Below are 19,242 nucleotides of genomic sequence, written 5' to 3'. Positions count from 1 at the left end.
TATTATAGTATACTTTGAACTAAAGTGTTGGAGTGAAACAGATGAAGCTGAGTAGAAGTCCATTTGCCAAGGGACGACCATACTAAGAATACAAGGTGGCAGTAGATATGAAATATCACCCTCCATGATCAGCATAGCCAACAAGACACAAGGTGGTCATCTTCCATCACCAAGGGCCTTGTAAGCAAATATAACAAACCTATTATAATATACTCTGAACTAAAGTGTTGGAATGAAACAGATATAGCTGAGTAGAAGTAATACCATTTGCCAAGGGATGACCATACTAAGAATACAAGGTGGCAGTAGATATGAAATATCACCCTCCATGATCAGCATAGCCAAAAAGACACAAGGTGGTCATCTTCCATCACCAAGGTCCTTCTCAGGCAGAAATTTTGAAGCAAACAACAGACTAGTCTCCTGCGGTCAAGTGAAGTAGCCTAGTTGATCCACGAGAGATCGTAGGGAGAATCACTTCTAGGCATGGTGCCCTCCAGGACTGATGGCTCTGAGAAAGAAGGATTAATGTTCGAAACATGTCAGCCTTCAGGGACCCCAGCGTGGCTCCCCTGTGCCTGGGATATTGTTCCTTTTGGCCATCTGTGTAGGTTCTTGTTTATTTACTCCACGTGGTTTTTATGAATTATTTTTATTGTCTCGTTCATGATCGTAATAAAATATTACACTATCTATCTTATTCTGGGCTCCGTGTGATGAGCGTCTCTCCAGAAGGGCATCATTTTTGATCAGCGATCCCCATCCAAGGGGAAGAGGTACCAGGGGGTGTCCAGTTTGGCTGGAGTGTCTTAGTAGGCTTCACATGCTTTAGCCTCCGGTGAGCGCATATTGGTGGAGGATTGGCACTGAAGATGTCTCCAGATCAGGGGCGGACTGACAATTCATGGGGCCCCCAGGCAATAGGGGATCATGGGGCCCCTCTGTCCTCACCCACACTCAAACCACACCCAAAAAAGCCTATGAAAGGTACCAGGGGCATCTCATGGGGCCCCCTACTGACTCCGGGCCCAAATGGTCAGCCCGCCCCTGCTCCAGATGTTCTGTCCCAGATCTTCTGTAAATGCTCAAACCAACAAGGTTGAGAATTCAATTTTTCATTTATATAATATTTTTTTTTTTAAAAAACCCCAGTGATGATCAAATAACACCAAAAGCTACATTTCTTTTGAAAAAAAATGATATAAATTTGATTTGGGTGCAGCGTTGCAGGACCGAGCAATTGCCAATTGCTGAATAGTAAAAAAATGTCCTGGTCACGAAGGGGGTAAAACCTTTTGGAGCTCGAGTGGATAACAGTCCCTCAACACTGAAGTTTTGTGGTTATCCCACTGAATTTATCCAGCACTCCACCCAAAACCGACTTTCCAGTTGCGCTCCACCTTTAGTGTGGTAAGCCTCTCACCTTGCATTTTTGACCTTCGTGGGATAGAGGTCAATAAGCACTTTGTCCCCTCCAGGGGTGAGGAATTCTAGGCTTGCCTCTTCAGTTAAATTAGGATTTTCTTGGTGGCCCTCTAAGGGAAAAGGCCTCCAGCTCCTCTGACAGCTCCAAATGATGCTCAAAAGAAGATAAGGGCCCCCATGGTGGAGCAATAAAGAATTATAGAAAGCATTGCACACTGACATTTGGTGTCATTTGGTGTCAGTGACAACTGGTGCAATAGCTTGTATTAGGTCCAGTCCAGCAAAGAACACCACTCAGGCATAAAACAACACTCTTTCCTAATACTGATCCGGCTCCACCCCATGCATATCATAATTGTTCATGTCATGTGACTGGTGATGATACGCGTGGGGCGGAGCCGCGTGACATCAGTATTAGGAAAGACATTTGGCATCAGATGAGGCTTGAACGTCCACCTGGTAAAACCTAATGTGTGAAACCCTTGTGGCAGCCTTGCAAATCTGAGAAACAATAGCCTGATGCTTATGAGTCCAAAAAGTACTTACAGACATAGTAGAATGCTGTCAGGGCTGGACTCCTGCTACTTAACGAGCAGCTCTTTTCTTCGGTTAATTACCAGCCACTCGTTGTCTCCACGGTGACTCAAGAACTGTCATGCAGAAGCAGAGAGAGAAGTGACTCCTGGACTGAAAAGTTCAACTCTGGGGATGGGAAGTATGAAGTTTTTCCTGTGAAGAAAAACTCTATCATCCTAGGAGACTAGCAATAAATGAAGGTTAAAGGTTTGGTGATGAGTTTTCTTTTCAATGGGGGCCCCCTCCGGTCACACCTGAACGATATTCCTTTAGCCCATGCTAATAATGCATAAGATGCCAAAGAGATATATGGTGTCCTTAAGGGACTTTGGCCAATGAACTGTAGCTGTTAGTTGCTAGTGCATGACGATCCACGGGAAAATGGTGCCCGTGCTTCCGCACATGCGCAGTTCACGTGGATCGCCGGCAAGATGGCGCCTGCTTAATTGAGAGCGCTTTCTGTAACTATAAATAGCACCACATTGACGTCCAGGCTGCTATGGCAACACCCCTTTTGACAATGTACTAGGTGTACGAAACGCGTTAAGGAGGAGCCACACACGCCTGTGACGTCACGCCGCCGGATCACAGAAGTCCAGCGGCCATCTTATATATCCAGCTTGGCCAACGTGTTTTGAGAGGCGGCCCCTCTTCTCCAGAGCCCAGAGCTCCAGAGAAGAGGAACTTCCCCTCTTCTCCATAGCTCTGGGCTTTGAAGAAGAGGGGAAGCCCATCTTCTCCAGAGCTCTGGGCCCTGGAGAAGAGGGACTTCCCCTCAAAACATGTTACCATTTCGGTGTCTTGGGATAATGTCAATAGGCATCAACTAATCAAGAGGTGAGTGTCCACAGGTCCCTAACACTTGACTTGTAGCACGGGAAGACCGTTCAGCATCCAATTTGGCCAACGTGTTTTGAGGGGCGGCCCCTCTTCTTCAGAGCTCTTGTCCCCCGGGCTAGCACACTAGGTTGGTGCGCCTTCTTTTGTTCGGTCTTTTGCACTTGCTGTTGCTTTAATATTCGATCGACTCCCTCTATGGGACCCGCATGCCAATGTCTGTTTCCTCATATTGTAACTCTGAAATTTTGTGTTTACTTCAACCGCCTGTAAAACTTTTCAGGCAAAATGACCGAAGCAGAAAAAGTGAGACAGAAGAAGTGAGACTTAATATTTATTTTTAGAAAGCAGAAGGCTGACCGAGACGTTGTCCAAAACAAAGCTTTAAATAAACCACATTGAGAATACACTGGATATATGAAGAATCTTCCACCATTTTGAGGAATTCTCACCATTCTTACACAGATTTACTGGGTCTGTATGCCCTCTGTGCCCATTATGAGGGGTTCCCACCATCCCTGTGTTGAGTTCTGGGTTCTGTACACCTACACTGCTCATTATGAGGGGTTCCCACCATCCCTGTGCTGAGTTCCTGAGTCTGTACACTTGCTGTGCCCATTATGAGGGGTTCCCACCATCCCTGTGCTGAATTCCCGGCTCTGTACACCCTCTGTGCCCATTATAAGGGGTTCCCACCATCCCTGTGATGAGTTCCCGGGTCTGTATACCTGCTGAGCCCATTATGAGGGGTTCCCGCCATCCCTGTGCTGAGTTCCAGGGTCTGTAAACCTGCTGTGCCCATTATGAGGGGCTCCCACCATCCCTGTGCAGTGTTCCCTGGTCTTTATGCCAGCTGTGCCCCTTATGAGGGGTTCCCACCTTCATGATGCTGAGTTCCCAGGTCTGCATACCTTTTATGACCATGGTTAGGGGTTCTCACCATCCTTGCATTTAGTTTCCTGGTCTTTACACCACCTGTTCCCATTATGAGGGGTTCCCACCATCCCTGTGATGAGTTCCCGGGCCTGCACACCCACTGTGCCCACTATGAGGGGTTCCCACCATCCGTTTATCATACAGTCAGTGCCGGGACAAGGTGGCCTAGCGCCCGGGCCGAAGATGCCAAATGGCGTCTCCAAAAATGTATGAGCATTATGTATCAGCAACCCCCCCCCCCAAAAAAAAAGTTCAATCACTATAGGGGGGCTATAAAGAACTATGCGGTCTCAGGGGCGGGACCCCGTACTAGAGATGCCATTGGCTGACTGTGTGGTGTTTGCTTACCTTGCTGGGAGGAAATGGGGGAGGGTAACCTGCACAGTGGTGGTCCGGCAGTCCCGATCCAGGAGAGCTGGAGGGGAGAGAGAGCACAGCCTGTCCCTCCTCCCAGCTCTCTCCTCCTCTCCAGGTCTAGCTGGAGAGCCAAGCTGACAGGAGTGAAGAGGCATCACTACTCCTGTCAGCTTATAGGTAAGAACTCTCTAAGCCGTCCCCCCCCCACCTTACATGATATCACCGTGCCCAGGGCAGCTGGCCCCCTTGCCCACCCCTTGTCCCGGCCCTGCATACAGTTCTTTTAAAATGGGCCAAGAAGTCATATACAGTACATTAAATGCCGTCAGACGTTTTGTTATTGACCTCAACACATGTGCTTCCTCTGATGCCGAATTAGATTGTCTTTTCTGGTGAAACATTTTCCGCACTCAGGACATGAAAATGAACTCTGGTCCACATGAAGCTTCTGATGTTGGACAAGGTTGAATTTCCTGGTGAAGCACTTACCGCACTCCAGACAGGGAAACGGCCGCAGACCCGTATGCGTTTGCTGGTGTCGGTCAAGAGCGCCTTTCTTTATGAAACATTTCCCGCACTCCGAGCAAGAAAACGGCTTCTCTCCGGTGTGGACTCTCACGTGAGTGTCCAGGTTCCCTTTCTGGGAGAAACGTTTTCCACACTCCGAACACGAGTAAGGCTTCTCCCCAGAGTGCCCTCTCTGGTGCCTGAGAAGCTTCGATCTCTTTAGAAACGTTTTCCCGCACTCCTGGCATGAAAAGATCTGGCCGGTGTGAGTCCTGTGGTGTAAAAGGAGATCGGCCTGTGTTTTGAATGACTTCTCGCACTCGGAGCACGAGAAAGGCCGCTCGGCTATGTGTGTTCCTTGGTGTCTGAGAAGTTCTCGTTTCTGGATGAAGCATTTCCCACACTCTTCGCAGGAGAACGGCCTCTCGCCAGTGTGGAGCTTCATGTGTGTATTGAGGCTCCCTTTCACCGAGAAACGTCTCCCGCACTCGAAACAAGAAAAGGGCTTCTCACCTGTGTGAACCCTCTGGTGAATCTGAAGATCTGATTTGGCCAAGAACGATTTCTCACATTCCGAGCACGTGAAGATCTCCTCGCCTGCCTCTATCCTCTGATGGACGTGGAGCTCGTACTTGGTTTTAAACGATTTCCCGCAATTCAAACACGACAAAGACTCCTCAAGTGCGTGAAGCTTCTGATGCCGGGCGAGACACAGTTTCTGTTTGAACCGTTTTCCGCACTCCAGGCAGGAAAACGGCCTCTCTCTCGTGTGAGTTCGCTGGTGTATGATGAGAGTTCCTTTCCGCACAAAGCCCTTCCCGCAGTCCGAACATTTAAACGGCATCTCGCCGGTGTGTAGACGCTGGTGCTCGGTGAGTATATATTTGGCCGTAAAACTTTTCCCGCACACCGTACACACAAAAGGTCTCTCACCAGTGTGGATTTTCGAATGTTTGAGAAGGTCCGATTTCTGTTTGAAGGATTTCTGGCACTCTCGGCAGGCGTAGAGACGCTCCCCAGTGTGATGTCGCTGATGTCTAGCAAGGTGTGACCTCAATATGAAAGATTTCCCGCACTCTGAACAGGAAAACAAACTCTGTCCAGTGTGCATTCTCTTGTGTCGCAGAAGATCCGCGTTCTTACTAAAACTCGTACCGCATTCAGAACATGGAAATGTCTTCTCACTGCTGAGTCCAGCGATGTAGGACCTGTCAGAAGAGGGTTCCTCAGGCTTGGAGGTATCTAATGATCCATCCATGTAATAAAATTCAGGTTGTATGTTTTCAACAGCAGAGTTCACTCCCAAAGAATATTCGACAATTCCATTTTCTTCTGTGTTCTCTTCTGGAGATAAAAAATCGTGTCCCTCCAGGGAATTCCAAACATCGTATCCACCTGTCGGGAAACATTTTTTCACAGAGAACATTTTAATATTTTGCATTTGGAAGGGATGTCAACCAGTGAAGAGCAGCAAGTTATGGATGTCCTGTACACTTTATATTATATATATTGAGGAATGGAGATGGACCTTTCATATGGTGTCCAGTATCTCCTCCTCATTTGTTGGGAACGTGATGTTATATTGAGGAATGGAGATGGACCTTCATATGGTGTCCAGTATCTCCTCCTCATTTGTTGGGAACGGGACGTTATATTAAGGAATGGAGATGGACCTTTCATATGGTGTCCAGTATCTCCTCCTCATTTGTTGGGAACATGACGTCATATTGAGGAATGGAGATGGACCTTTCATATGGTGTCCAGTATCTCCTCCTCATTTGTTGGGAACGTGACGTCATATTGAGGAATGGAGATGGACCTTTCATATGGTGTCCAGTATCTCCTCCTCATTTGTTGGGAACGTGATGTTATATTGAGGAATGGAGATGGACCTTCATATGGTGTCCAGTATCTCCTCCTCATTTGTCAGCAACGAGACGTTACATTGAGGAATGGAGATGGACCTTTCATATGGTGTCCAGTATTTTCTCCTCATTTGTTGGGAACGTGATGTTATATTAAGGAATGGAGATGGACCTTTCATATGGTGTCCAGTATCTCCTCCTCATTTGTTGGGAACGTGACGTTATATTGAGGAATGGAGATGGACCTTTCATATGGTGTCCAGTATCTCCTCCTCATTTGTTGGGAACGTGACGTCATATTGAGGAATGGAGATGGACCTTTCATATGGTGTCCAGTATCTCCTCCTCATTTGTTGGGAACATGACGTCATATTGAGGAATGGAGATGGACCTTTCATATGGTGTCTAGTATCTCCTCCTCATTTGTTGGGAACATGACGTCATACTGAGGAATGGAGATGGACCTTTCATATGGTGTCCAGTATCTCCTCCTCATTTGTTGGGAACATGACGTCATACTGAGGAATGGAGATGGTCCTTTCATATGGTGTCCAGTATCTTCATCTTACTTACTGGGAATATTATTTGGCGTTTGATGTAGTTCTGATAGTAAGCAATGGAGACTTCTCAGTGTTTTCACAACTACATTATGTGGATGAATTATCTTTGGTCATAGTATAGTTCATACTGTGTTAAATTCTGTTACTGTTCCCAGGGAATACTATATTATAACTCATAAGAAAAATGAGCTAAATGAATGCAAGACAAACAGCCAATATAAATTATTGTTTGAGCATTTATTATTTCTTACCTGTGCTGATAACTACAGAAGATTCCTCTTCTTTAATTGTCACTATCATTCCATCCCCTTCTGTGGATTGCTTATCACCGCCTATATCAGCCTCTTCTTCCTCTTTAACTTCTACTTTAATATCAATCAGGTCTTCTTCCTAAACCCACAACATGATAGTAAGTAACATCTGAAACTACAAAAGAAAATTGAATAAATATATAAAGTTTCGGGTACATCCTCAGTTATAGATGCTCAGTCCCACCTACCTGATGATGGTGAGGGATGGTGTGACCTTCCTGTGTGGAATCCCGGGAATACAGAGGACGGGGACATCTCTCTGGTGGGTTCCCATGACTGGATCCATCTGTAGGAAACACACACACTGACTGAATCCATTGTTTCTATGTGTTTATCAGATGATGGGGGATCTAGGTGGACCCTCCGTACTGCTCTCTCCTTTACAATAAAGTCTCCTCTTACCCGGTGATGTGAGGGGCGGCTGATTGTCCATCATGACGTCCTTGTAGAGGTCCTTGTGTCCTTCTAAATACTCCCACTCCTCCATGGAGAAATAGACAGTGACATCCTGACACCTTATAGGAACCTGACACACACAATGATACAGTCACCATCCAGACACATCCCTTGTCTGTTACTGGAGAATGTCCCAGAATTCCCGGCACCGCTCACCTCTCCTGTCAGCAGCTCCATCATCTTCTTGGTGACTTCTAGAATCTTCTGCATGTTGTGTCTCTCAGGGTTTAGGGAGTCACATGGAGGCACTGTGATGGTCATATGGTCACCTGACTTCAGAAGAGGAACTCTCTGTATCGAGGAACCAATAGGAATATCATGTTAGACTCCCAGAATCCTCCTCACCTCTCCGGTCAGGTCTGTGTTTTATTAATAGAGATCAGAGTGTTGTCATGTGACCTCCCAGAATCCTCCTCACTTCTCCGGTCAGGTCTGTATTTTATTAATAGAGATGAGTGATGTCATGTGACCTCCCAGAATCCTCCTCACCTCTCTGGTCAGGTCTGTGTTTTATTAATAGAGATGATAATGATGTCATGTGACCTCCCAGAATCCTCCTCACCTCTCCGGTCAGCAGGTAGACGATCTCCAGGGTGAGGTCTAATATCCTTTCAGTCATGTGACTCCAGTCCTCATCCATCCTCATTGAGGTGGTTCTGAAATCTATATCGAACGCTCCTCTCTGCAGAGAGATAAACTGAGAATTATTTGGACTGTAGACCTCTCGGTGGGAATATATTTTACAGTGGAGACCACTTCTTCTACTTCTACAGCCAGTATTATCAACTTGCAAGCAGTTGTTTCAGGCTTCAATGGCCTCATTAGGGCTAGATATGGCTTTGCTGACTCTACAGTAGAGGGCCTTCAAGTCCAGGGGAGCAGAACCTCCAGATCGGTCATCTAGTCATGAATGACCTCTGGTCACAAACGGGTTTTCAGAGCTACAGAACACGCTATGAGCACTCATCGTTTGATATTTTAATTGATAGAACTATATATAGTGCAAGTGTGTTGTCTGTGCAGCACTGCAGTATATGTCAGAGCTATAGAGAGCCATTATTATTATACTATATGTGTGAGTAGTGGTGTCTTCTGGGGAAAAAAGACTTCACAGTGACTATGGAGGAAGAGGATGGACATGTCCGAGGGGCAACTGGGTGTAAATAGAAAATAATATCTTACTATCTCCTTTGCTGCCAGTTCCACCAATGTCTCCTCTCTACTTCCTCCCGACTTGCCTCTCACCCGGAACTTCTTGTTTTGTACCTGACATCACTTCCTGTCTTCACCTCACATGACTTCCTACGCACTGCTCTCGGAGTAGGTGGAAGCTCGAAGATCTGTTGCCTTCCCATGGAGCTCCTGGTCATATAAACTCCTCATTGTGCTTTCCAACCCCAAATATGGTACCTTTGGTACCGGCTCATCATATCATACAGGTCCTAGGGTTGCCACCTCATCCCTTTAAAATCGAACACATATTAATGACACAGGTTCTGTGGCTGATTAAGGTGGTAATTAAACTCACTTAGTGGCTTATCTGTATTAAATTAGCTTCAGAACCCATGTAATTAACGTGTTTGGTTTTAAAGGGATGAGGTGGCCACCCTAACTGGTCCCCTAGACTCAAAAACCTTAAAACAAAGACTGAGCTTCATGTTTTTTGGTTTGGTGCTGGAAGTGAGGACATATCAATACCTTATGTTCTTCTTTAGAGGTCAACTCTTCTCCTTTCGTACCACCTCACCTCAACCTTAATGGTTGTACTGTTCCCTTAGACTCACAAACCTTACCCATAAGGAGGAACTGGACTCCATGTTTTTTGGGTTATGTGGTGAACGCAAGGACGTATAAATACCTTCTGTTATAAGAAGGCAATGCCGGATCTCACAGTACTTTAGAGGTCAACTCTTTTCCTTTCATACCACCTCACCACAACCTTAATGGTTGTACTGTTCCCGTAGACTCACAAACCTTACCCATAAGCAGACACTGAGCTTTGTGCTTTATGAATTATGTGGTGGAAGTGAGGACGTATAAATACCTTCTGTTAGAAGAAGACAATTCCGGATCTCACAGTACTTTAGAGGTTGACTCTTCTCCTTTCGTACCACCTCACCTCAACCTTAATGATTGGACTGTTCCCCTAGATTTACAAACCTTACCCATAAGCAGACACTGAGCTCCTTGTTTTTGGGTTATGTGTCGAAAATTTGAACCCGTAAATACGTTCTGTTGCTGGAAGGCAATACTGGATCTCACAGTACTTTAGAGTTGGATTTTTTTTGGCTCCTTCCATACTGCCTCACTACAACTTTAATGGTTGTACTGTTCCCCTAGTGTTTTTGGATTACATGGTGGAAGTGAGGACATATAAATACCTTCTGTTATTACAAGGCAATGCTGGATCTCACAGTACTTTAGAGGTCGACTCTTCTCCTTTCGTACCACCTCACCTCAAACTTAATGGTTGTACTGTTCCCCTAGATTTACAAACCTTACCCATAAGGAGGAACTGGACTCCATGTTTTTTGGGTTATGTGGTGAACGCAAGGACGTATAAATACCTTCTGTTAGAAGAAGGCAATGCCGGATCTCACAGTACTTTAGAGGTCGACTCTTTTCCTGTCGTACCACCTCACCACAACCTTGATGGTTGTACTGTTACCCTAGAATCACAAACCTTACCCATAAGCAGACACTGAGCTCTTTGCTTTTGGGTTATGTGTTGAAAATTTGAACCCGTAAATACGTTCTGTTGCTGGAAGGCAATGCTGGATCTCACAGTACTTTAGAGTTGGATTTTTTTTGGCTCCTTCCATACTGCCTCACCACAACTTTAATGGTTGTACTGTTCCGCTGTTTTTTTTGGATTATATGGTGGACATGAGGACATATAAATACCTTCTGTTATAAGAAGGCAATGCCGGATCTCACAGTACTTTAGAGGGCGACTCTTCTCCTTTTGTACCACCTTACCACAACCTTAATGGTTGTACTGTTCCCCTGGACTCACAAACCTTACCCATAAGCAGACACCGAGCTTCATGCTTTTTGGTTTGGTTCTGGAAGTGAGGACATATAAATACCTTCTGTCATAGGAAGGCAATGCCGGATCTGACAGTACTTTTAGAGGTCGGCTTTTCAGCTCCTTCCTTACCATCTCACCACAACCTTAATGGTCATACTGTTCCCCTAGGCCAGGGGTCTCCAAACTTTCTAAATAAAGAGCCAGTTTACTGTCCTTCAGACTTTAGGGGGGCCGAACTGTGGCCAGTGAGAATAGACAATGCCCCAACCTCACTAACACCCCCTTTCCTCTCTCTGACCACAACCTGATTACCTTCTCTATCTCCTCGTCCTCCAACGCCTACCCCTCCAAATGTCACACTACTACCAGCCGTAACCTCCGCAACCTTAACCCTGCCCCCCTCCACTCTGCAGCTGATCAACTCCATGACAGCATCCTCCCCCTGTCCTGCCCCGACTTGGCTATGACTGCCTACAACAACGCGCTGTAAACAGCCATTGACTCACTAGCGCCTTTAACCACACGCAACATCAGACCCCGACCGCTCCAGCCCTGGCAGACTGATCACACCAAAACCCTCAAACGACACAGTCGTGCCCTGGAGCGACTATGGCGCAAAACACAATCCCAACAAGCCTTCACCCGCTACAAATCTGCCTTCCGCACCTACACCTCCTCCCTCCACGCAGCCAAACAAGCCTACTTCCTGACCCTCATCAAGGCCCTCTCCTCCAACCCTCGCCGACTCTTCTCCACCTTCAACTCTCTACTCTCTCCACCCCCACCTCCACCCAGCACCTCACTCACCGCCCTTGAGATTGCCAATCACTTCAAAAACAAGATTGACACAATTCGCAAGGACATTGCCGCAAATCACACGCCCTCTCAACCCGTCCCCTCTCACACAGCTACCCCCTCATCCCCCCTCCCCCTCGACATTACCCGCAGGGACTTCGTCACTGCTCAAACTCCCTCCAACCCCGTTCCCCCTCACTCAGCTACCCCCTCATCACCCCTCTCCCACGGCCCCACCACTGCTCTGACCTCCTCTTCCTCCTCACCCTACATTCCTCATACTGAAGCTCCCCCAACACTCCACACCTTTGACCTTATTACCATCGAGGAAGTCTCCAAGATCCTCTCTGATGCCCGCCTCACCACCTGCCCCCTCGACTCTATCCCCTCACAATTCCTACGACCTCCCTCCCCCTCCATCCTACGCTCCCTCACCCACATCTTTAATCTCTCCCTCTCCTCTGGCACTTTCCCCTCCCCACTGAAGCATGCACACATCACCCCCATACTTAAAAAGCCCTCCCTGGACCCCAATGACCCGAACAACCTCAGACCCATCTCCCTGCTCCCACTTACATCTAAACTCCTCGAGCGCCTCGTCTACACCCGCCTATGCTCTCACAACAACAACAACCTCCTCTACAGTCCGGCTTCCGTCCCCTACACTCCACCGAAATCGCCTTACTCAAACTCTCCAATGACCTTCTAACCGCCAAAGCTAATGGCCACTATTCAGTGCTCCTACTCCTTGACCTCTCTGCGGCCTTCGACACAGTTGACCACCCCCTCCTCCTCAAAATACTACACTCCCTCAGCCTCAGAGATTCTGCTCTCTCCTGGCTCTCATCCTACCTGTCACAACGCTCTTTCAGCGTTAGCTATAATGCTACCACCTCCCCCTCACTCCCCCTCTCTGTTGGGGTCCCTCAAGGCTCTGTCCTTGGGCCCCTTCTCTTCTCCATCTACACCTCCTCCCTTGGCCAACTCATACACTCTCACGGCTTCAACTACCACCTCTATGCCGACGACACACAAATCTATCTCTCAACCCCCCACCTCACCCCCTCGGTCTCTGCCCGAATCACACACCTACTGAGCGACATATCAGATTGGATGTCGCTCCACTTCCTTAAACTGAATCTCTCCAAAACCGAGTTTCTTGTCTTCCCCCCAGCCCGAACCCCACCCCCCATTGACTTCTCCATCACATCCAACAATGCCAATATCAAACCCGCCCTGCAGGCCAGAGTACTGGGTGTCATTCTGGACTCCAACCTATCCTTCGAGCCCCAAGTCCAATCTTTAACAAACTCGTGCAGACTCCACCTCCGCAACATCGATAAAATCCGCACGTTCCTAACCCCAGAAACCACTAAACAGCTCATCCACTCCCTCATCATATCACGACTCGACTACTGCAACTCCCTCCTCACTGGCCTGCCTTGCCGCTGGCTATCCCCGCTTCAGTCGATCCTGAATACGGCTGCCAGACTCATTCACCTTTCCAACCGCTCCGTTTCCGCCACCCCCCTCTGCCAATCCCTCCACTGGCTTCCGATTGCGCAACGGATCAAATTTAAAATCCTAACACTGACGTACAAAGCTGTCCACCATACTGCCCCGAACTACATCACCGACCTAATATCCAAGTACCGCCCAGCACACACACTCCGCTCCTCACAAGACCTCCTTCTCTCTAGTTCCCTGGTCTCCTCCTCCCATGCCCGCCTCCAGGACTTCTCCAGGGTGTCACCCATCCTCTGGAACTCCCTTCCCCAACCCATCAGATTATCACCTACTCTCCTTTCCTTTAGGCGCACCCTGAAAACCCATCTCTTCAGGGAAGCCTACCCCCTGCTAACTTCACCGACCTCCTCCACTCTATCCCCCACAGCTATCTCCTCCTGTACCACTATCCCGTCCCTTCTAGATTGTAAGCTCGAAAGAGCAGGGCCCTCAATCCCCTCATGTTTTGCATTGTATTGGTATTGTTCTGTCACATGACCTGTCCCCCTTTGTAATGTACAGCGCTGAGTGAACTATCGGCGCTTTATAAATACTGTATAATAATAATAAATAAATCTTTGGTGTCAGTGGGAAGAATTGCGACGTATTGTTTGCGCCAGTGGGAGGTACAGTGCCCTGTTATTGGTGTTATTGAGAGGAATTGTGCCCCGTCGGTATCATTGGGAGGAATTGTGCCCTATCCTTGGTGTCATTGGAAGGAATTGTGCCCCTTTGTTTGTGTCAGTGGGGGGAATTACTGTATATATATATCCCCCTTGGAGGAGACAGTGCAACTGTGCTACTCGTGTCTGACCTCGGAGGAAACCCAACGCCTGTTACGTGGCCTGTTTATCCATTGTGGTCAATAAGAACATTTCTTGAAACAATGCCCACAATCCCTGGCAAATCCCCATATTTAGTGTGTCTTAACAGGGGACACATTAGACTGTTATTCTCACCCCTCTTCACCACATCCTTCTGGCTTCTTGCAACTGCACTTCCCCACTTCCTTAGCCACAGTGGAAACTTTCATTGACTTCAGTACAGCTGGCAACTATGACTCCTTCGTTGTAGAGAAATTGGCTTGGATGCTTGAAAGTGTTCCTCAGATTCTGTGAGTTTCAGCCATTATGAACCCATTCTCACTTCCAGACCAATTTGTTTCCATACCACTCCCTGAACAATGTCTGTGGGAGTTCTCCAACATGAAACCACTTCCTTTTTGGTATTACCTCAACCCCCTATAAATTGCTCGTGTTTTCAGGGATCACCCAAAGGTTGACAGAATAGGAGATAGCCAGACTGGGGTAGGGAGCCACAGAGGATGGGAGAGGCTCTGGAGAATTCATGGAGGGAAGCATGGGAGGAGGTGGGTTTGAAGGGTCCTATAAGGAGAAGTATGTTCCTCCCTTGAGGAGTTGATCTCTTGGGTGAAATGATGTCCCCCACAAGGACCCTCAGGAATGACAAAGAGTACAACGTGTACCACATCTACATGGTTGGGAGAAATCTTCTTGGAATGTTTGGAAGCAGGAGAAAGAGGAAAGCAAAATGTCCTGATTCAACCAATTCAATACCGGGCAATTTTACACCTTCCTGCCCAGGTCATTTTTCAGGTTTCAGCGCTGTCACACTTTGAATGACAATTGCGCGGTCATACAGCACTGTACCCAAACTAAAATTTTTTCATTTTCTTCACACAACTAGAGCTTTTTTTTGGTGGTATTTAATCATCGCCGGGGTTTTTATTTTTTGCCTAATCAACAAAAAAGTCCGAAAATTTTGAAAAAAAAAACACGTTTTTCTTTGTTTCTGTTATAAAAGTTTGCAAATAAATAATTGTTCTTCATAAATTTAGGCCGAGATGTATTCTACTACATGTCTTTGGTGAAAATAACCCAAATTAGGATGTATTTTTTAGTTTGTAGGAAAGCTATCGAGTTCACAAACTATGGTATAGATCTGAATATTGATCAATCCTGAAGTACTGACGGCCAATCTAATTTCTTGAGGTCCAAGAATGTCAGAATAGTAGATATCCCCCAAATGACCCCTTTTTGCAGACATGTGCATGTGATCGCTGTGACCATTCACAGCTAGACACTAGTATACAATGGATGGCATGAATGAAGCCATCCATTGTATACAACTGTCATGTGACCTGCTGTGATTGGTCACAGCAGGTCACATGGTACCGGCAACGGGGCCGATACTCAGATCTGTCATCGGCCGTGTCCGAGGTACAAAGCTACAAAAACGGCAACCTTTAGATTGAGGGCAGACAGTGGGATGATATTCCTGGTAGGTTCTAAGAGAGTTTTCTGAAGAACTAGTCAAACCAAGTTGAGGTCCCATGGAGTCACTAGGGAGAGGAAGCATGTAGGCAACTCCCTGCAAAAAGGGATTAACTAACCAGAGAAAGGCAAGTGGTCTCTGGAGGAAGAAATGGTTATGGCCGAAACTTGACCTTTCATGGTATTTATCAAATATTGACCAAGACCAGACTGGAGGTAAGACAAGATTTGTTTCATGGAGTAGTTTCTGGAGAGGAATTTCCTAGCTGTGCATCAGGCAAAGTAAGCCTTCCAGAGTGGTGTCTGGGTTGAATCCCTACTATGGGATGAATCTCTAGTTAAACCTCTCTCCTCTATATATGGGGCATTAAGACCGTCTATTCATGAAGGTCTGGATAGACTTCTCTCCACTTGGCGCGCTGAGGTACCAGAGCTAGATTCAGAGGGTTGGGAGGACATTTGGGAATATCCTATGCAACAATTGGTCTACACCTGGGACCGACTGGTTCAGTTTAAGCTACTTCATAGAATCTATTATTACCCCCAGAGGTTGCATAGACTATTTCTGGCACATCCCTCCAGGTGCTGGCGTTGCCACGAGAACCCAGCGTCCTTTTTGCATGTCTTCTGGAATTGTCCTATTATTGAGATGTTTTGGACAGAAGTGGTTGATAGTATTTCCTCCATAACTACGATCTCAGTACCATTGTCTATTGAGGTTTGTCTATTGGGTTTGGTTCAGGCATTGGCCTTCTCTCGTGCAATGCGAACCTTGATTGGCCTGTTACTTTTCTATGCTCGTAAAGCTATTCTCTTGAAATGGAAGTCCCCCTGGGCCCCTACCTCTGGTTTTTGGAAACATTTGGTTAATGTGGTCCTCCCACTTTATAAATGAATCTAAGGGGGTGTCCTGCAAAATTTACCAAAGTGTGGAACATCTGGACTGAATCCGGTGATTCTGTCCCCTCCACCTCAGACTAGGGCTGATCCAGGGGTGGACTGACAACTCATGGGGCCCCTGGGCAATAGGGGATCATGGGGCCCCTGTGTCCTTGCCCAAACTCAAAAAGGCCTATGAAAAAGGTACCAGGGGCATCTCATGGGGCCCCCTACTGACCCTGAGCCCTCAGGCAGTGCCCGAGTTTCCAAATGGTCATTTCACCCCTGGGCTGATCAGTGATGCTCCTTCTCCCCATAGCTTTGTCATCTTACCTTCATGTCTTCTCCCAGCGAATGAGATGTATCACTGCTGGGTATATGTCCCGGGAATTTTTTGTTGCAGTTGCCTATTGTTAAATAAATTAATCCAAAAGAAAATCTTCCCTCTTTTAACAAATAATCTACCTATATATACAACAGCAGGACTTTCCCCATATAATAATATACGTGAAATACCACAAAATCATAAAGTCCAGTGTCTCAGTGATCAAAACCAAATCATAAAGGTCCAGTGTCTCGATAATCAAAATGGTAGAACTCAAAAAGATGTGTTTCTTACAGCGTTGATTGTGTTCAATGATTTTTGTGAAAAACCTCAAAAATGAAGAAACTCACAATAGTGCATTACCATAACATAATCACAAAAAAAAAATAAAATTTTATATATATATATATATATATATATATATATATATATATATATATACACACACACCTATATATACGCATACATGCACACACAAATGTGTATCATAAGATTGTGCAACACTAAGTGATATAAAATAGTGAAACACTTGTGAAAAAACCTTCCAAAAAGGATAATAAAACACTCGTGCTCAAAAATTATGAAATCCTGAAGTGATTCACTCAGTGAGACTCCTACCCACACGTGACACTTCTAGTGAGTAAGGCAAATATACCCTTACCAACAGTAGGAAAAACCAGCGCCTTTATAGTATAATTTGTAGAGATCCTCCAAAGGAACTTTCTCCTCCTCTCCTCCTTCACTTATTGTTAGGGTAATGTTGTAATGCCATCCACATTCACAGGTCTATGATCATGGATTTACCAGGCTCCAGTATAATGGAAATTAACCATGACGTACCTCCATGTATATTCAAAGTAATAACATTTTAATGAATGTGCTTATATTTAAAATTCAAATTTGCGGTTTGGAACAAAACCCCACTTTGTGGGGATTACCAGGCAGTTCTCACAGTTTCCCAGGCAGTTCACACATGAGTATCCAGCGATTCCCCAACAAAGATGGCCGCTGTAACACTTCCGGTTCCTGCTCCTTGCGTATGACGTCACTTCCTCTTGACGCGTTTCGTCACATCCGGGACTTAATCATAAGAGAGAGTCTTTTTTTTTTTTTTTTTGTGATTATGTTATGGTAATGCACTATTGTGACTTTCTTTATTTTTGAGGTTTTTCACTAAAATCATTGAACACAATCAACGCTGTAAGAAACACATCTTTTTGAGTTCTACCATTTTGATTATCGAGACACTGGACTTTTATGATTTGGTTTTGATCACTGAGACACTGGACTTTATGATTTTGTGGTATTTCACGTATATTATTATATGGGGAAAGTCCTGCTGTTGTATATATAAGTATATTATTTGTTAAAAGAGGGAAGATTTTCTTTTGGATTAATTTATTTGATTTTAAGCTTTCAGGGGTTGAAAGTTTTTTCCAATTTGAAATTAGTGTAGGTTTAGGGGTTTTTTGATTTGATACCATATTCACATTGTATTTATAAGTTGCCTATTGTTGGTTGGTTGTTGTGTATGAGTTGTTATTTTCTGTTTCCTTTTTGTTTTTTTTTTCTCTTTTTGTTGTGTCTTGGTTCTACACCTGGGTATGCCCATTAAGCTTTGTTTTGTATTTTTTAACCCAAACTTTTTAATAAAAGAGAACTTGTAAAAAAAAAAAAAAAAAAAGTAAGCCTTCCAGGTGCAATGGTAGAGTTTGAGAGAAGTTGATTTTCCAGCTTTTAGGAGCATAGAGATGACTGAATTCAAGAGACCAGTGGCCATTAGGACTTGGGCTTGAACATCAAAGCTGTTAAAGCCAGCAAAAAGAAAAACGATGGTGTGACAGAAGATACCATGTCTTCCCGGCCTGTCTGGTGTGATGAGGATCGCTTTAGCAACCTCCCTCTCAGCCCTGCAAAGCAAGTGAGAAAGGATTGAAAGGATCATTTGTGAAGAACAAGCACTGAACTGATCCCACGGAGTCACCAGGGCATCCACTGTCAAGGTCCTTGGATCCCTGGTCTGGGCAACAAACCAGTCCAGCTTGTTGATAAACCTTTTCAGATCCAGAATGGGGCGAATGTCTCCCTTTGCCTTGGGGACAGTAAAAATGTTGTAGCAGAACTCGTGAAACCACTCCGTCCCTGGACCTGAGGCAAGAAGCTGTTATACAAGGAGCTGCTAGAGAGCATCATGAACATTCGTCTTCTTCTGTGGAACGATGGCAAGATGAAGAGCATGATGTGAGGTGGAGGTAAGGCCTGGAACTCCATCTTGTAGCCCAGAGCAGAAACATTCTAGATCCAGGCATCCAAAATGTCCTGTGCCCAGATGGCGGAGCATGGACATTCGTCTTCTTCTGTGGAGAGATGGCAAGATAAAGAGCATGATGTGAGGTGGAGGTAAGGCCTGGAACACCATCTTGTAGCCCAGAGCAGAAACATTCTAGATCCAGGCATCCAAAATGTCCTGTTCCCAGATAGCTGAGAAGGCCAACAAGTGTCGCCCCCACTCTGACAACATGGGGTGCCTCTTCCTTGCAAGGAAGGCTTGTAGTCCCAAATTGGTGGGCTTAGATGTCCAG

At 45.9% G+C, this 19,242-nt stretch overlaps 2 protein-coding genes across 2 annotated transcripts in view; both read right to left on the bottom strand.

Annotated features, from left to right (window-relative positions):
• Positions 1-9,076, bottom strand: part of LOC149453225 (oocyte zinc finger protein XlCOF7.1-like) — a 30,071-nt gene extending 20,995 nt beyond the window's left edge. Inside the window, exons 1-3 of the mRNA XM_089688477.1 lie at positions 9,013-9,076; positions 8,393-8,512; positions 7,987-8,121 (exon numbers count right to left, since the gene is read on the bottom strand). Coding sequence (XP_089544603.1) covers positions 7,987-8,121; positions 8,393-8,476 — 219 coding nt within the window. The 5' untranslated portion in view covers positions 8,477-8,512; positions 9,013-9,076. The remainder of the gene's footprint in view (positions 1-7,986; positions 8,122-8,392; positions 8,513-9,012) is intronic.
• LOC149453226 (uncharacterized) lies at positions 3,160-7,673 on the bottom strand. The gene is made up of 3 exons (XM_089688453.1): positions 7,563-7,673; positions 7,315-7,453; positions 3,160-6,033 (listed from the first exon to the last, which is right to left on the bottom strand). Exons 2-3 carry the CDS (start codon positions 7,361-7,363, stop codon positions 4,478-4,480), a joined length of 1,605 nt encoding a protein of 534 aa, XP_089544579.1. The 5' UTR covers positions 7,364-7,453; positions 7,563-7,673; the 3' UTR covers positions 3,160-4,477.
• Positions 9,077-19,242: the final 10,166 nt, after the last annotated feature.

The sequence above is a fragment of the Staurois parvus genome, unplaced genomic scaffold, assembly GCF_062004578.1.
Source record: "Staurois parvus isolate SC_StPar_1 unplaced genomic scaffold, SC_StPar_1.0 ptg000449l, whole genome shotgun sequence".
In the NCBI taxonomy this organism is placed as follows: Eukaryota; Metazoa; Chordata; class Amphibia; order Anura; family Ranidae; genus Staurois; species Staurois parvus.
Note: the sequence above shows the minus strand (reverse complement) of the source record. Positions and strands in the feature narration are given on the sequence as shown.